Genomic DNA, 19,176 nt, shown 5'->3' on the forward strand with positions numbered 1-19,176 from the left:
TTAAAAATGGTATTAACTGCTATGCTCCATAGACAGTAGCCTATGGCTTCCATGTTCCTCGTTTGAAATGAATCTCAAGTTTTCAATTGGGCGATAATTTGATGCTATTGGAATATAGACTACAAGCAATATTTGCATGTTTTAATTCTAATAATTGCAAATAAAATAAAAGAACAAAGTTTTAAATTCAGGAAATTATAAAAAATGGGTAATTTATTTATTGGATAAAACAATCTAACAAAAGAGCATTTATAGAACAGACATGTACAACACAGCTAATTTACAAACACAAGCTGAACACACTTGAAAGCTACATTATAATTACAATAATCATTTTTCTAGATATCGGAATATACTCCTGGTATGAGCATTTTTTGTTGGTGTCTTCTCTGTCCGTGAGCGTTTTGCCAATGAGGAGATGGGAGTAGCTGCTGCCTTTCTCTTCATCTGCAAAAGAAAAAGAAAAAAAAAAGTGGATTCATTAGTTCTGTTGACAGGATAGTTCCAAACAGTACCAACAGATTCAGCAACAGTCACTCAACAGGTAGGACATTAGAATGCAACTACACCAGTCTCTCAAGACTGACCTGTCCTTCAACTCCATTGACTTATTTGGATCAATAAGTATGGTGCCTTTAGCTAAAAGGTTTTTCTCAAATCTTGAAAATGTCAATTAACACAGCATCTGCTTTTTTCTTTAAAAAAAAAGTGTACATCAGATTTTTATTACCTTTACACAGAAAAAAAACTGATCTCATTGTAATATGGCCTAACTCCAATCTTATTACGCCCTCCTTTTCTGGATCTCCTACACCAGAGGAAGTATTAGCATCGACTCTCAGATCTATCAAGTCAATTTTGGGAACATATAATATTTCATTACATCAGCCATCATGCTTTTTTTGCAAGAAACTACAACCAAGAATTGACATAACAATTAGCCTCTTAAACCTCAAAACAATTCGAGCAAATCATAAACTTACTCTCCTTCGAATGTAATTTACTTCCTGTGGTGTAGTGCCCAAAAATGAAAACGGCACATAGGATAGGGTCTAACTAAGGCTTCATAAAAATGAACAAGCTTTGGTTTTTGAATTCTAAGTCCTTAAGGCAAACATTACATTAGTCTTTTAGACTGTGTTATACCAGTGCACTCAGAAGACCTAAATCTTCAACAGTCTGACGGGAGAGAGAACAATTTTAACATGTCTGTTCTCACGCGTTCTACTTATTATCCAAGTGCTATGCTGAATGGTGTAGGTAACCAGGGGTCCTCCAAACTTCCAAATCATAGTAAGGAAGGACGACCTTGCTGGAGTTCTGGCCAGGTTAGTCTTTTATCTAGCCACTTCCTACGCTGTCAACCTCTTCTTCCCTTCATCCTTCTCATGATGATTGAGCACTCCAACACTTCTACACAGATTACATACACCAGATAACTCCATTTGTCTTATTTCGATATGACTGCGGAAGTCTCTTGTTCTTTTGGAGTCACTCGAATACATTGATTCTTTCCTCCACCTTGTTTAGAATTCTTAAATGCTCTGTAAAGTTGCTGATTTTCTTTGCATTTTCCGAGTACAGTTTACATGCATAATCAGTTATTGATCCAACACTGGACTCAAGCTGACATTTCTTAGAAATGTTGCCTGGTTTTGGAAAAAAAAAACAAACCACCTGTCCTGCCTTTTTCAATTTCAGTATTGTTTCTGACATTGGACAGCATTTCCGAGATAGCTGAATTGATTGAGTGGCATCCATTTATTGCAATGTTGCATAACCCCTTTTCATTACCATCGTGTAGGCTTCCTATCAGTTGAGTGCAAGCCCTATCCACCATTTCCCTTTGCAACTGTAGTAATTTTTCCAAATTTTCATTTGCTCCTACAAGTACTGTAGCATCAACATAGCAAGTGTTCCTACGTTTACACTACTTCTTCAGTTCCTCAGAATGCTATCATGGTATAGGCAGGAGAAACAGAGAACACAGCTTTGTCAGACCTCTTCTCACGCTTTCCCATAACAGTTTGCTCTCAGACCTAACCATCGCTACCTCATTCAAAAGAATAACCTGATTAAACCGATGATATTTCCTTGTTGAGGTCTTATGGCATGAGGTAATGACATTAGACTTTATCAAAAGTTTTGGGACAATAAATTAGAAAGTAGGTTGAGATGATTTTCAATTTCATAATAGCAAGGTTTTTAAAAGATTAATAGCATCTTATGTCTCTTTATCCTCCTCAAAACCAGAGGCCTTGACTCTCATTCCCAGTTCTGGTGTATATAGGTGGGACAATTGTGAATTCTGTAACAGCCCTTCGTTCACGCAATTAGCAGTATTCCTTTATGATGTTAGTACATTTAAGGACACAAAAACTGAAACAGTGCAATGAATTCTGAAATACTATGACATTTTTTGCCTTACTAGAATATCACAAATAGCTGCTGGGGGCAGTAAATAATTAGATTAATTTATTTTGAAGTAATTAGCCTGTGAGTACTTCGGCAGTCAAGGTGATTTCTTTTTAAGGTTATAGATGACTAATATTAGAATTAATGGCTTTTATGTACATTATTTCTTGTTCAGACATAAAATCATACCATATTTCAGTACAGTGGGGAGGATTTTTGAGCTTAAGCAAAATACTGATAGCTGAAAGAGATTTTTCTTTTAGCTTTACTTTGAGTTTTGAGCAGACAGGTAAAGTCCCTCAATGAAGATGCTTGTCTAGTTCACTGCTCTGGAGAAGAAAGGATATAGTGAAAACTAGATTACTACAGAGAAATGAGGTAGTATTAATTTCAGGCCAGGGATGTTGGGATAAAAAGACAAGTCAGGAGTGTGATGGAATAATCCACACTTTCCTGGGCAAGTGCAGTTCCAACAACACAAAAAGCTTGACACCATCCAGAACAAAAGCAGATCACTTGAATGGCATCACAACCACAAACATTCACTTCCTTCACTACTGATGTGCAACAGCTGCAGCATATACCCACCTCAAAATGCACTGCAGAAATGCATCGCAGCTCCTTAGTCAGAACTTTCCAAAAATCAATGATGGCCATCAAGGAGGACAAGGGAACATTATCACCTGCAAATTCCCCTCTCACCATCCTGATTTGGAAACACATTACTACTCCACTTGTTGTGTCAAAATCCTGGAACTCCCTGGCTATTCACCCTCTCCATATACCTCATTGTTTTATGAGTTCTAGAAAGGTCACCCCTCAGCCTCCAGGGGAGAAAAGCACCAGCCTATTCAGCCTCTCCCAGTCCTGACAAAGTCCTTGTAAATCTTTTCTGCACCCTGTCAAGTTTGACACCCTTCTTAAAGAAGGGTGACCATGCCCTTTTGGGATAGATGTCTACCATTCTTAGCTAGTTTGGCCTCGATACATGCAACCAAAGTGGTTCTAAATGACCTAAAAAATCAGTTTAGAGGCAATTCAGAATAAGTAACAAATTCTGGTTTTTGCCAGCAACATTCCATACAATCAAATAGTAAACAAAAATGACAGGATATGCAAGGATGGAGTTGATTCAGATGCGACAGTACTGGAATAGTTTCACTGCACAAGAAATTATAGATGAATTCCTCCTTTTCACTGTTCTTATGCAAGTTCCAGCTCTGCTCCCTCAGCCCAGCCCAATGGACCAAATATTATCCCTTGGGCTTCAGGATAAGGAATCAGGTCCAAAGATTTGGAGTCACATGTTACTAGTCTACAGACAGCCAACTCAGGTACAAGTCCTGGTACTGATGTAGCATATATGTAGAGTTGCTGGCCCAGCATGAAAGGTAATATGTCAGAGGTGTTACAGGCAGATTCAGCTGGCCCCTTCAGAGGGTGGAGTAAAATCACTATGCTAAAATAGGCAGGAACGTGGAGGCTTGTGGGTCACCACTTTGGAGTATAACATTCGTCCAATTTGAGGTAGGTGTGTGGACATTCTGCAGTTACCTGAGGTAGTCTGAACTCATGTACTGCAAGAAAACGAATCCATCAACTTCACGAGCTCCACATTGTTTCCGAGGGCTTGGCTGCATGACCTTTAACCTCAAGAAATCAGCCAATTTCTTTGGAGAAAGAATGAAACAGCAGCACTCAGTGTGGACACAAATGTGAGGTCCTGGCTAAGGAAAGGTGCTTGCCTGGGTCAGTCTACTTAGTAGATGAGCACTGACATCCCTGGATGACAAGGAACGCTTGTTATGCTTCATACAACAGTTGCAGGGTTGGTACAGTGGTAGCTGGAATGGATGACGGCTGAAATTCAGCTGCAAGCCCCACGAACCCAACTTGAAGGGTAGCCTAAAAGTTGCTCAGATAGCCATGCAAAGTGAAGGTGTTGAAAGCTACTCAGCACCCTTACTTTTTCGCAGCCTCAGCTCCTCTGCCAGTAAATCTCTGGTTTAATTTTCTTTAATACTCTGGCCATCAGGATTCTGAGAAAAAGAACTAGAGAGGAAGCATACACACAAAGTAAGGCTAAATGACAAATCCACCTCAATTTTGACAAAATCTTGAACTTTAAGGGAATTCACAAACTTGCTAATAAAATTTCACCAGTTCTTGTGGATGTTGGAAAGCAAAAGATGGTTCAATTCTACTGGAAGAGGACAATATGGGAGTGATGTCATGAATATATAGATACAGAAAATTAAGGGAAAAAAGTAGAGTTTAGGCTGAATAAGAAATTACTAGGACCTGATTAAATAATAAGAGGACATTGAACGAACAGGACATTTATGAACTGAGAAACTGACCAACACCAACATCTAAGAATCTGGCATGATCTTTGAAGACCTAAGTAAGTCTGTTTTTATCATTTTCCCCAAAGACAGCTGGAATGCAAGTTACACCAAACAATCAGCCTATTAAGCTATGTAGTAAAGTGCCTCAACATCTTAATGGCCAGAGTTAGAAAGAGAAATTCAAACACCCGGATTCTTTACTTTTTACAAAAATATACCAGGCCAATTACCCAGCAGCACTTGCTAACCAACAGATTAACACTTGTCCTTTACATACTTCTCATCTCCATGTGCTCTTCCAGCAACATCATTTAAATATATGGTATTTGGTTGTACACGTGTACTGATGGGCACCTAGTCATGTCACCATCACATCTCTCAGTCCACTACTTTGGATGTGTCATAAATGATTGTTCAGAAATTTTGCCAAACCAAAATTTCTAAGTAAAACAGTGGTTTCAGTTTTTCAGGCATGATTTCATTCTCCTTAAATCCATCCTCTGGACAGTCTCAGGCTGAACCAAACTATTCACAACTTTGTTGTATTTGACCCTGATATAAGCTTCTGATCATACGTCTTCTCCATGACTAAGATCACCAACATTCATCTCTGCAACAGTTTCTGCTATTAAAACTCACATCCACACAACTTTTCAAAACTTTTCTCTAACCTACTAGTTTTGTCTTTCCATAAATGTAAGCTCACTTAAAACAATGAAACCCATAGTGTAACTACACAAAATTCCATTCCTCTAAGTTCATGCGTGAATTAATATAGACTATATTGTCGTCAAATGCTAGAAAATACTAAATAAGTACACTCTAAAACCATTCCTGTATATTTACTCATCTGATAAACTCTTTGGAACACCCTTCCAGTGCTAGACACAATAACTGCATGCAATGTTCTCTCTAAGCCGCTCAGTCACACAGCTGCTCAGAGGGTCCACACACTGATCGACACACCAATGCTAACAGCAGCTTTGACTTCTGGTTTCGGATGTTGCTGCCACACAGTGATCTCAGAGATCCATGCAGAAGAAACAAAGATTAGCAGAACTGTGGCCTGCAAATTAACCTTGGTCTAAGCAACAGCTTCTTCCTTCTACACTGGTTGCATAGTCTTCAGATATACTAGTTCAGGAACTTTTCACTCTAAAAAGTTGTAAGAGGACAGAAGGAACTACGAAACAATGCAATTAATTAGCGAGTAAAACAGCTTCAATTCCTTTACTCGTTCTTGTAGGCATCTTAAACAAACAACAGTTAAGCAGGCCAGGGCATAGATCACCAAAATGTGAATGCGATGTCAATGTGATTTACAACATAATACAGACTAACCTGGAAGTGGGCCAAACATCATCATAAATAGAAAGGAAGACAGTGACATTTAGATTGTACACACTGGTCTTAGTGTGTTCTTACCTGTGGTTTTGATTCTGTTATCAATTTCTTTTCATCTTTTTCTGGAGATAGCGTATGGAAGACAAATTTACGGGAGTTGGCGCGAGGAGCATTTAGATTCACATCTGACAGTGTTGCTAGTTTCTGCAGTACTTCCCGAGGTTGATTGAGCAGAGATCCATTTCTCATCTATATATTTAAAGAAACCATTAACTGTCTGTAACTTCTCTATCCCAAGTAGACCTTTTTGATAATAATTACTTCATACCAGAGAACTGAAGAAAAGTACAAGGTTAATATTTCCATATCTAGTTATAAATAATCCCATAACATTACATCATGTAGTTTCCAAATAGGATGACAAGCCACCTTGAAAACAGCATATTACAAATTAGATAGAGAAACATATTTTCTAACTATTGATCTAATTTTGAATAAAAGTTCATTGATATGGAAATCATTGCTAGGACTAGTCGGTGATCTACGTATACAATTCAAATCTTGTTATGCACACTAAATTTGATCCATTACAACAAGTTCTTCTGAAGACGACTTAAAAACAAATATTTAGAAAACCTTTTCCACTCAGTACATAAGCTTTTGAGTTGCCATCTTAAGATGGTTAGGATTGAACAAACATGGCTGCTAAATCATTCTGTCTTGCAACTTTGCAAGTAATCAACAGGAACTGCAAAGCAACTGACACTAACCTCACCAAATTTTCTATTCTCCCTTTAACTCGAACATAAGGAAAATGTGTCCAGTCCCCATCACATAACCTACACGCCCAACCAAAATGCCAGTAAAAATCTGACATGATCTTAATCAGTCAAAATAGCCTTTATAAAAGGTCCAAGTCTTACTACTTTAGTGGGTGCAACTTTACATACTTTATGGTACAACTTACAGACATTGTGTAGAAATAAAGGAAAATTGAACTGAACACAGGCTACATCTGATTAGTCCATCTAAAATGTTTGTGTCAGTTAGAAGGTCATGTTTACACAAATTTGTAGACACTTGACCTGAGAGTTATTGAGGAGTGGAAATTTTGAGTTAGACCACTCCAGATTACACAAGTCAAATACACCAACCTGAAATTAAATTTAACACAAATTACCCCCTTAATTTACAGCGTTAAGGGAAGCAATGTTGATATCACTGACTAAGTAATCCAGAGACCCAGGGCTAGTGTTATTGACATGAGTTTGGATTGTACCATAATAGATGTTAAAACACGAATTTAAGAAAAATCTGAAATGAAAAGCTATCATATTGTAGACTATGCAAACACAGGTTTTAGATTACAGTAAAAATCCATATGGTTCACAAATGACTTTTACATATGAAGATCTATTGTCCTTACCTGGTCTGGCCTATGTGAATTCACAACAATATTGGTGGCTTATAACTGTCTTTTGAAATGTTCCTAACAATGCACATAGGTCAGGAGAAATTAGGCATAGGTAATAAACACTGACCCAGCCAATGTCCCATTCCATGAATGATAAAACAAAAAGGTGTTCAAAAATCTCAAGCTAAGCGTTATGTTCTATTTCAAAATAATGGAGTTCCCCATTGATCACAAATGTGCAAGATCATTGTGAAATAGAAATAACATCAATCCCTGTTTTACAAACTCTCATCCCTTTCTTCACCTCATTTTTGGAATATTTGAAATGGAAGCACTTTTCTTCTTAAAGCAACCAATTCAATAATGATCACATACCTGAAGGACAGAGCAAGATTTCTGGGGCTTGGGTCCCACAGATTCCTGTTGCTTTTTCTCTGAAACTACTTCTGTGGAAATACCTGCAAAACGCAGATATAGCGATTATTAGGTTGGGTCTTCTCCAATAATTTGTGCTTTACACCAATTAAAACCAATCAGCTGAACATCTGTTTTACATTTTATGCACAATCTAAACCTTGTTTAATTGGACTAATGTCCAATAGATTTCCACATATATTTTTGATAAAATAAAATCTGAGTAATCATGACATTTAAACTAAATCACATTTGAGCACTTAAGGTTGGTCTGAATTGCAAAATGGCATTTAATCTTCACCCATTCTCTAAAGATCAGAAAACATTTCTATTGCCAAGTCAAAACAACTTTGAAGAACATTGATTGCACAGACCTTTCTGTAAAGTTTTCACGGTAATTTTCTTTGCCAGTTTCATGAATTGGCTGTCTTCACCAACTTCTTCCTCACTAGCTGCATCCTGCGACTGGACCAATAGCAAGATAGATTATACTTCAATCTGACGAAATCCAATTACAAAATTAACCTTAAATCAAAACTGGAAAGATTAAAAATATATTTTAGTACCAGTATGTAAAAATTAAGCAGGTCCTGACCAAAACTTCTTATTTCACTAGCTGACTTTCCTTGCACTTAAGTGGGAAATTCTTTCCTTATCTTCTCAAAAGGCAGAAGTTTTCAGTTACATTTAAAAATAAAATTACACCTCCTTAGGTTGTTATAAATTTTCATACCTCCTTGTCTCCACCTCATCCCCGACAGAAAGGCTGATATCCTAAAAACAGTGAACTGATTTAAGTAGGAGTCTATGAGCAGGTGAGCAAGAGTGAACAAGCTTCCACTTTTCAATCTCCCTTGTTAGCCACAACGAAGATTTGTGTTATTTTTAATTTAAAGGTAAATCACTCCCTAAATATAATGTAAAAAGTTACTTTGAGTAAAAGTGGGTAGTTCATTATCTGCCAACTGAAAAAATAAAGTAGCAGCGTCAAGCATAGCAACTTTGGACAGCTTTACCCGTACAGGTTGTTTCTAGGTCCATTTCTAGCATTCAATGAGAATGCAACATCAAACTCCAATTGTTATTTGGTTACATTCAATTCAGCTGAGATAGAGGAAAGATGTGAGGTGCCATGTTTGGAATAATTTTTGGCAGTATTTCAGGAAAAGTGCCTATTCATGACTCAAATGACGTTCTGTAGAGCTACAAAAGTAGGAACATTGCGAGCATTTTCTCATTCTGTGTCAGACAAAGGCTCAAAATGATAATTATGTGCATTAATACTTCAGTGCAGCTGAGACAGCGCAAGCCCACAAGCAGTATTTGCAGCACATAACTCAGCAAGATTAGAACTCGGGGGAAAATACAGACACATCTATGCAGGTGCAAGGCTGGAGTTGCGCTTGCAAATGAGTCTAGAAGCAATTTTGAAGTCCAGAGAACAAAGATCCAGGAAAGAATAGTGAATAACTGGAGAACCCATGATGAAACTTTTTTAGCATTTCTAAAACCAGATCAACAAAGAAGTGAATAAATGCAATTAGGCTGAAAAACCCACCAGGGCATTGACCTCTGGGGAAATGGCTCAGAAATCCAAGGGATCTGTTGTGGTTGCACTTGCTCGTTGAGTGGCAGTAAAAAAAAAAAAATCACCTCTCTTCTGTCATAAGCAGTTGCTTGAAATATAAGCTTGTTTATGTACTGAATGCTGTCGCCAAGTCTGATAATTACAGGTGGTATTTCCATTTCAAACATGTGAACAACCTCATAAGGTGCAATCAGCAGAGAGGCCATGGGTGTGGAGTGGGTGGTCGTTGGTGGTGATGATGGTGATGGTCCTTGCTGGCTTGTTTCCTTGCCTTTGGTTTTAGCTAGCCTCTTGTCTAACACAAACTGCAATCTGGTCAGTAGTCAGATGATGCTTGTGGTCATTTTAAGACAGCTTTTAAGTTTCTTTCTTAAAAGGGCATCATTCAAAGTGTCAGGTATTAATTCAGAATTCAAAAAAATCAATAGCCTATATTTTATATACTACACTGAAATCAGAAGGGCACTTCTACAGCGATTTACTTTCTCAGCAATTTTTCAATTAAATTTCCTGGAGAGGTGTGATGAGCAGCACTTAAATCAATGAGTTAGGTGGCTGTAGAAGATTCTGGATTATTAGGCAGATATCTTGGACTGACATTCTGACTGTAGAACACAGCAAAATGCCCAGAAGAGTCTGATATTGCAAATGGCAATAGTACAGTCGAGCAAGTAAGTTGTTTTGACATGCTAATTCATTAAAGAGATAACCTGCACAGTAGCAAAAACTGAAATTGCTGGAGAAACCAAGCTGGTCTGACAGCATCTATGGAGAGAAAGCAGAGTTTAACGTTTTGAGTTCAGTGATTCTTCTTTCGAGTACTAGAGCTAGGAAAAGGTGGTATATAGTGTGACAGACAGCACCAGAGAGAACAGCAGTTAAGCAAAAGTATAGATAATGGTGAGCCAAGACAGAAACAAAAGCTAATATTGGCACAATAGTAGGTTAAAAAAAAAAGGGTTGACTGCCCTGAAAGCAGTCCATGTCAAGACAGGGCCAGGGGTGAGGGGTGGATGAACGACATGGAAGGTGGCAGTATACAGACCTTAAAATTACTCAACTCTATATTGAGTCCTGAAAGCTGCTGGGTCCTCAAGTTGAATATGAGATGCTGATCTTTCAGCCTGCTCTGAGCTTTTCTGGAGCACTGCAGCAGCATGAGACAGCAATATTGGCCAGGGTACACAGAGTGGCATGTTGAAGTGGCCGGCAATTGGAAGGTCATTTTTGCAGACAGAATATTGGTGTTCTGCAAAGCAGTCACCCAGTCTGCATTCTGTCTTCCCACTGTAGAGAAGACCATGCTGTGAGCAGTGAATACAGGAGACTAAATTGAGTGAAGTGCATGTAAGTCATTGCTTCACCTGGAAGGTATATCTGAAACTTTGGACAGTGAGGCAATCTGCAAATGAAATCCAGGACTTCTCTAGCTTCATAAAGTATGCTTCAACTTGTTACTTGCAAAATTAGACTATTTAAAGCATAAATTGTGATTTCTGCAAAGAGATTTGGTCAGTCAAACAGAACTTAGAACTTAAGCACACTTGAAGTCATATTTCAGATAAGGCCTCTCACTGTATTATCCATGGAAAGTGTCATGTTGTGGCAAAATGTACCGACATTTTCTTAAAATATCTGGTATCTTGCATTGACTAAAATGGTTTTGAAAAGGAGGTAATCAGCTGACCAGGTTCAGTCAAGCTTATGAAACTATTAAAAAAAAATCCAGTTTGAACTGAAATCAACCTAAGCAAACTAAAATTCCTCTTTTTTACTCTCAAGAAATCCTTGTAATTGGCTCTTTGATTTGCGAATCAACAAACCTCGCCTTATTTGAAGTGTATTGTAGTTGAATGGCAAAAATAAATCTTTGCCGTGGCCAACTAAGAGGGTTACAGAGAGCGGAACAGGTTCACCCATTTTCACTTGTATGCAACAAAATCTTTACCATCGTTTAACCATGAATTTCAAATGATTTAAGCCGTAAAAATCACTCCACCTCCACTTCTGGGGTCCAGAGCATACCTGACACAATGATTGGTATTTTTGGGGTCTAACCCATTCTCAACAACACATCTATTAATAAAAACCACTACTTGGTTAGCCTGCTAGATGTCAGATCTCAAAATTTTAAAGTGTAGCAATGTTGAAGTAAATCATAGAAAACGTTTGCTACAAGAAGCAAAAGCATTAATGTTAACAGAAGATGTTAAACAATTAAGTGCATCCATTCGATGAACCAAAGCCAGCTAGTGTGCATAAATCACCTGCTTTCGAAACCACTGTTCACGTTCAAATCGATCTTTTCGCCATTTTACTTCTGCATCATCTACTTCCTCTTCATCTGGCTCATCCTCAGAATCTCCACGAAACAAGTCTCTCTGTGAGGAATCATCTGAAATAAAACATTTATAGTCCTCAAAATAAAGCTGATTTTCAATTTAAATCATGAGGCACACTCAATTCACCTCCTGTTTCCTTCTTCAGCTGCCTTTCAGTAAGGACAGCATTATCTACACACAGTAGTACAAATCACAAGCCACTGAAAAATGCAGAAATGTCTCGCAAATGGTCACAGTCAGACAGCAAAACAGACCACTTGGGCCAACGAGCCCACACCATGTTCCCAAACTAAACCTGCCTCAACTGCATGCTTTTGGACCATTCCCTTCCAAACATTTTCCTATTCATGTTCTTATCCAAATGTCTTTTAAACACTGGATACAGGCACAGTCGCCAATTCCTCTGGCAGTTCATGACACACACTAACCATTCTGTTTAAACGAAGTTGCTCCTTGTGTTCTTTTTAAATCTTTCTCCTCTCACCTCAAACATATGCTACCTAGTTTTGAACACCACCCCCCCTCCCCCACCTTAGGGACAACACCTTTGTTATTCACCTTTTCTATGCCCATTATTATTTTATAAATCCCTAGAAAGGTCATTCTTCAGCCTTCTATGCTCCAGTTAGAAAAAATCTCACCCTATTTTTAATCACTCAAACTCTCCATTCCCGACAACATCTTGGTAAACCTTTTCTAGTTTAATAATAACCTTCCCATAACAGACTGATCAGAACTGGACTTTTACTCCAGAAGAAGCCTCACCAATGTCTCATCCCAACTCCTACACTCAAAAGGTCTGAGCAAAGAAGGCAGTCATGCTAAATGCTTTCGACCACCCTGTCTTCTGGTGGTACAAATGTGAAAGAATTAGGTTTATCTGTTCTACTACCCATTTCATGTAATAAGTGCCTATGGCTCGTAATGAATTTGACATTTGGAAAAACATACCAATATTTTTCCAACGGAATTTGCGTGCGCGACCTGGCCCATCACTGTGCAGGTCTCCGTCAGCTAGGTAATGTTCTTGATAAAGACGCAACTTCCGCTTATCTTCATCCATCAAAACCTTCCTGCAGGTAGTAGAGTCATGGAATGGAAGAAAGTAAGTAATCAGTGGTGCTTGCTTGCAGTTGCAAGGAAAGCACAGAAAACAAATTCCAACAGATAAGAAAAATTCTAAAACAACACAATTTGCCATAAATGGCTTACTACAGAAGTCAAAGATAACAGCAAACTCAAAGATGCAGATTGTTCATGCATTTTGAAGTTCAAGTGAAATGCCTAATTATGATGCTTAACTTTACATGGTCCTGCAAGTGTTAATCCAGTTCAAGGACTAAATAATATGCTCTTTAACTTGACTTGGTGTGTAATTTAAGCACAGAACTCGCAGAAATAGCTATGTGACTAAAACATTTCAGTTGCAAACAAAACAGATGGTTAGGAACTACATGATAGTAATAGCTGAATGAAGTTTTGTGTACCAAAAGAAAGATCTATCATCTGGACCACAAATCTGCTTGAAGCAATTATATTTCCAAAGAGCAAAAAAAAGAGAAGAAATTCTGGGTGCTGAACCTTCAGTGCAATGAAAGACACAAAGTTGAATAATAAGCCAGACTCTGCACAAAAGTGAAAGGCATTTGCTGTTTACTGTACCAATACCTGTCCAATGTTTGAGGATTTGTTAAGCCAATGAGACACCAAGGGCTCTAATGACATTTTCAATGTCACAACAAGCTCAGTTTAAGAAAATATAAAACTGCACTTATTAAAATCTCATTCATATGGAAAACAAAATAAAGATCTAAGAGATGGATGAGGAGGAAGGACTAATGACAGACAAATAGAGTTTAATAGAGGTTTAAACTTATTATTATTCTTCTGAAGGACCGAGACTCCATATTTGCATAACTAAATTCTTCACAGCCACAGAGGTTACAAGAAATACTTAAATATCACGCCAATAAAAAATACTCCTGAACACATCATCCTAGCTTTTCTTGAATTTTTTTTTGGCCTAATATCTCAACTTTACATATTGCATCCATTTCAAAAGCTGTGTCTGAGTTTTATCACCCAAGTTCAATTTTAGCACAAATTGTAAGGAAGCAGAGTAACCCAGATGGCAACCTCCACAAAGGCACATCTGGGACATATTTACTTTTATTTTTCTATTCTTTAGAGGCTGTTTATTGGTCAAGGCCACCACTGGATGGCACTGTGAAAGTACACTTACACAGAGTCAAATTTGCAATGTCACATCACTTGAAAGCAACAAAACAGCAGCTGCCTGGAACAAGTTTTGGGCACGAATGACAGTGGTCCCAGTATTTTTCACTTCCAACCCTGCGATCAATCAGACTGAGCAGGTTCCCTGAAAATCATGACAGGAATGGAAGGCAGGAGCTGAAATCTGCTTGTGTTTTGCCTACAGTTTGCTGTCCAACCCAGTGAACATACTTCCAGAGCCAGCTGGTGCAGTCATGTCTCCTCCCAGCCACAAACTTCTTGTGGATTTGACAAACAAGCAAATGCCCATTGTTCTCCACCATCGCTAACGATAGTTTAATTGATGCATGTGCAACATAGCGAAAAGGCCATTGTGGGAATGTGACGTCACTGGCACCATCTGAGCCATGTTTTGGCAGTCACATCATAGACAGAGTTATTTATATTCAATACAAATTCACATTGAACTGTGGAAACAGTAAACAGTTCTACGTCACATTCTCAAAAGGCTCTTTTGGTTGAACCGGTTTAAAATTGGTCGGCTGTAACTAGAAGACAGTGAATATTATCTGGCAAAAGGGAAGGTGGATTTAAAAAATGGATTCCAATTAAATGATCAAATTCTTTACTTCATCCTTAACCATTATCCAATATGACAGGTAGAAAACAGCCCTGTGTATTTGAAAAGTACTCACATGTGAATTTTGTTTACTTGTTCTTGTAGTTCCTGATCTGATGGAAGATCTTCTTCAATTACATCCTCTTCATAATCATCAGATTCTGCATCATAGTCATCATCACTTGCCACTTCGCTATCAGAGAGTTCAGCCTCATCTTCTACAAAATCTTTCAGTTTCCTACAAAATAATTCTAAAATTAGAGTCACACTTGGAGTGAAACAACCTATAATCTGACACAGTACTGAAGCAAGATTCACTACATTTCTTCTGATGGCTGGAAGCATGGCCTGTACAGTACTCATAAATCAGACAAGTGGTGATGTTTTAGAGGGAAGCCTGGAATGAGGTACTTATGCACCATTTGATCGTGACCATCACAACGTTAGTAAGGCACAAAAGCAAAATACTGCAACATGCCAGATATTGCTGCTTTCTTCCAAAGTCAGATTCATTTTTCACAGAATGGAATAATGAAGGGAAGTATACTCAAAACATAAGAATTTATCAATTAAATAAAAAACAATAAAAGAAAGCCATGTTGAAAATATAGATTAGAAACATATTTCAAAGATGCAGCTGAGGTTTACTGAGAAGGTGAGAAAATAAAATCTCTCTCATACTCACAGCCTGCGCTTCATGAGAACTTCCCGGGCCATCTGCTGCTCTTCGTCATCCACTTTCTCGTCATCTTCCTCTTCAACACTTTTCTCATCCTGGTCACAGAAATTAAATATTTTCCCTACATAAATTCATTAGAGGTTAAGTGTGTGATCAATCACATTCTACGCAATGAAACTTCCTCAATAACAAGAGCGTGCTCTTGACCAAAATGGTGCGTATTGTTTTGTTTTGTTTTTGAAAAATAACTGTCAACATTTGAGCAAGGCTACATTTTGAAGACAAATGACAGGCATAAACTCCACGTTAAAAAGCAGATACAACTGACAGATCTTGCAGATTTACTCAGCATGCCAAGGAGCAGAAGCAGCACTAATTTTGCTTCAAATCTTCCAAAGCAGTGATGTTCCTCAAGTAGAAATTCAACTTGTTTGAAGGGTTCAGACTGTTGCCCACCCAACAGGAGTACACAACCAACTCCCACGGGCAGTATTCTAACCAAAGTGGCATACAGCTGTAGAGTCTCTACGAAGATCTCGTCATATAACAGAAGCAGTTGCAGAAACTATGTATTTGCCTTTTCCAAGCTCCTGAATTCAACATGTTGTACTTGAGAGCTGGATGGCAGTCTGTTCATCCAAAATAAGCAGTTTCAGTTTCCCCAGAGGTTTTAATTTCCTATCTGAATTTCAGTCCGAGTTTCTCCAGAATACTAAGTTGATTTTCATTTTAAGTCAGGATCTTTCAAATCATAAGGTTTTGAAACCAGATTTCATCACAAATAGGTGTACGAAATCCAGCAACTCTCATCATCCACAGCACTATTATGTTCAACATTTTCCTGCTCAGTTTTCCCTTTCCTACAAATGTCTGAGTGCAAGCTCAAGCAAAACTTAGCTGTCCATATGCACTAATTTCTATTCACTTAGCATCCTGCTCCTTGCTGTTCTCTCGGTTGCCAGTGAGTCAACATCGCAATAATTTAAAAGCATTCATATTCATTCAATTAATCCACAATCTCAGCTTTGCCTATTATTTGACCTTGTCTTCACTACAAGTGCATTCCCTAAAACCATTAACTCTCTTTTTTTGTCAGTCTGTAGTCAGTTGACTTGCCATTGAAAACACGAGGGTCTTAGGCCTTACGATGAAGTATCTCCTTAAAAAGCCTACAGATTCAAATCTCTTCATTTATTTACTGTCCTCTAATGGCACAGTACCCATTTTACCTTAGGACTGAGATGTTGAGATATTCATTGAAAAATACGACATGAAAGGCAATCTCAGTTGGGGGTATTTCAAAACAAACGGAACTCCGAATTTCAAAACAAAATAAAAGGGAGAAACAACAGGATTAATGGGTGCATGTTTGAAAATTCTAGGACAAAAATAAAGCTATGTTATCAGCAAAGTGTGTTGTCAAACCAGTTCTAAAGCAGGGATATAATGCAGTCTGCACAACTTCACCTTGGATCAGAAGGTTTAGAACAAATGGTTGGAAGTTAAGAAATAACAAAGGCAAGATGACAATGATGTGAGTATTCAACAGCCACTAACAGTCACAATATAGTAGCAGAGAATGAAATCAAATGATAATGAAAGCGATACCTTAATCGTTGGTGTGTTTCATCTTCAGGTAGATTGAAAAAAAAAAGTCAGTTTGGGAGTAGTAGTCATAAAGAAATCATAGAATGTTCAGGACTATGTTCTAGAACAGAATATTTTCCATCCAACCAGGATCAGGCTGTTTTAAGACTGGTCATGTGGAATAATGCACATGTTTAACACAAGATCTGAGAAATAAAAGATCTTATTGAAAAACAATGACTCTAAAATGATGGAATTTTAAGCTAGGATAAATGGATAACCTTTAAAGAAATAGTACATGGCTCACAACAAACATGTGCAGTAATTCTAGGAAGGATTCTTGGAAAGGGTTAAAGCAATCACGGTTAACCAAGGCAGTTAGCTATCATGCCAACCTGAAAAGGGAAAAACAAAGATTTTTGGTAAACCAGGTGACTGGGAAAGTTTTAGAAACCATCAAAAGATTATAAAAAAAGATAAAGATAGATAAGGCAAACATGGAGAGTAAACTAATAAGTTGTATCAAAACAGATAGCAAAAACTTCTTAAAAAGTTTTTAAAAAAGGAAGGAAGGGAGAGGCCAAAGAGAATATACTCCCTCTAGAGAGAGGTTGGGGAAATAATGATGGGGAACCAGAAAATCACTAAGGAAATGAATAAATATTTTGCAACAGTCTTCACAGTAGAAGACAAGATGATTTCAAAAATACTAAATAATCAAGTGGTAACAGAGGGGTAAGAAGGAACAAAAAAACTAATCACTGGAGAAAATCTGCTAGGGAAACTAAGTGAGGCGAAAGGCTGATAACATCTTCAGTCCTGATGGGTTCAAGGATACCAAAAGGAAGAAGCAACAGGAATAATGCATGCATCAGTAGCAATCTTCAAATAATTCTTCCATTCTGGAAAAAGCTCAGAATTGGAAAAAATGCCAATATAACAATCTATTCAAAAAAAGAGACAAGAAAATGGGTAACTATAGGCTAGTTTAAGTTAACATCTATTAGTAGGAAATATCAGAATTCATGACACATTTAATACCAGAGCACTTAGAAGAAATGCAGAAAAAATTCAAGTGGAGTCAGCATGACTTTATGAAGGGCATATCATGCCTGACAAATTTACTACAATTCTTTGAGAAGTTAACAAGCAGGATTGATAGATTGTTTTATGGTTGTGTACCAAAATACAGTGAAAAGTTTTGTTTCTGAACAGTGTAGGCAGATAATAGTAAGCAATGATGTACAGATCAAAAAAAAAAGACTTAGAGGCATACAGGTTAAATTGTACAGGGTATACACTAGGTGAGTTCAACGTTAGCCAATTCAACATTATTCGAGGCTAGACAGTATTTCACCAGTCTGAAAACAGCTGGGAGCTGTTCCTGAACCTACTCGAGCATATGATCAGGCTTCTGTATCTTCTGTTTGAAGGAAAAGGTTGTAGGTACCTTAAGTGAGGGAAGGCTACCTCGGGTATTTGCAGCAATAAGTAAGGGTAAGCATTTAATAGAAAATGTTCTTAAACAGTTTGATTGGGGTAGAAATGTTAGTCAGTGGGATTAAGTGCGGCAATTGTGAGATGTGGGAGATCGTGATGCTATCCAGTGTCTTGGATAACTACATCAGCAGGAGGCGCACCCAATCGCAACTCCTCACAGACTGCATGGATAGATTGGAGTGGCAACTGGATCCACTTTGGAGCAGGAGGATAGCAGAAAGCTACACACAGTAGTTTTAGAGATGCGGTGACATCTAAGGTGAAGGCAGACAGATGGGTGACCGCTAGAAGGGGCAGGCAGTGTGTGCAGGAACCCCCTCTATTTGTCACCCTCTCTGTCAAGTATACCATTTTGGATACTGTTTGTGGGAGGGGAGTGGGGGGAGCAAAATGAGCTATCAGGGGGTAGTGGCTGCAGCAGCTAGACTGGTGGCACCACTGCTGGCTCTGTTCTTAAGGAGGAAAGGACAAAAGAGCACTAGAGCAGTAGTTTAGGGGATTCTATAGTTAGTGGTACAGATAGGCACTTCTGTGGACCTAAAAGAGACCACAGGATGGTGTGTTGTCTTCTTGGTGCCAGGGTCCAGGATGTATCTGAATGGACAGAAAGCATTCTGAAGGGAGAGAGTGAACAGCCAGAGATTGTGGTACATATTGGTATTAACAACATAAGCAGGATGAGAGACGAAGT

The 19,176-nt window shown here is 38.2% G+C and overlaps 1 protein-coding gene across 2 annotated transcripts in view; it reads right to left on the minus strand.

Moving 5' to 3' along the window:
• Positions 1–212: 212 nt before the first annotated feature.
• LOC125465133 (claspin) overlaps positions 213–19,176 on the minus strand; it is a 44,511-nt gene continuing 25,547 nt past the window's right edge. For both annotated transcript variants that reach the window (XM_048558295.2, XM_048558294.2), the window contains exons 19-26: positions 15,405–15,493; positions 14,796–14,957; positions 12,817–12,938; positions 11,791–11,918; positions 8,310–8,400; positions 7,897–7,979; positions 6,189–6,356; positions 213–447 (exon numbers count right to left, since the gene is read on the minus strand). In XM_048558295.2, coding sequence (XP_048414252.1) covers positions 331–447; positions 6,189–6,356; positions 7,897–7,979; positions 8,310–8,400; positions 11,791–11,918; positions 12,817–12,938; positions 14,796–14,957; positions 15,405–15,493 — 960 coding nt within the window. In that variant the 3' untranslated portion in view covers positions 213–330. The remainder of the gene's footprint in view (positions 448–6,188; positions 6,357–7,896; positions 7,980–8,309; positions 8,401–11,790; positions 11,919–12,816; positions 12,939–14,795; positions 14,958–15,404; positions 15,494–19,176) is intronic.

This window comes from Stegostoma tigrinum, chromosome 24 (genome assembly GCF_030684315.1).
Source record: "Stegostoma tigrinum isolate sSteTig4 chromosome 24, sSteTig4.hap1, whole genome shotgun sequence".
Classification (NCBI taxonomy): Eukaryota; Metazoa; Chordata; class Chondrichthyes; order Orectolobiformes; family Stegostomatidae; genus Stegostoma; species Stegostoma tigrinum.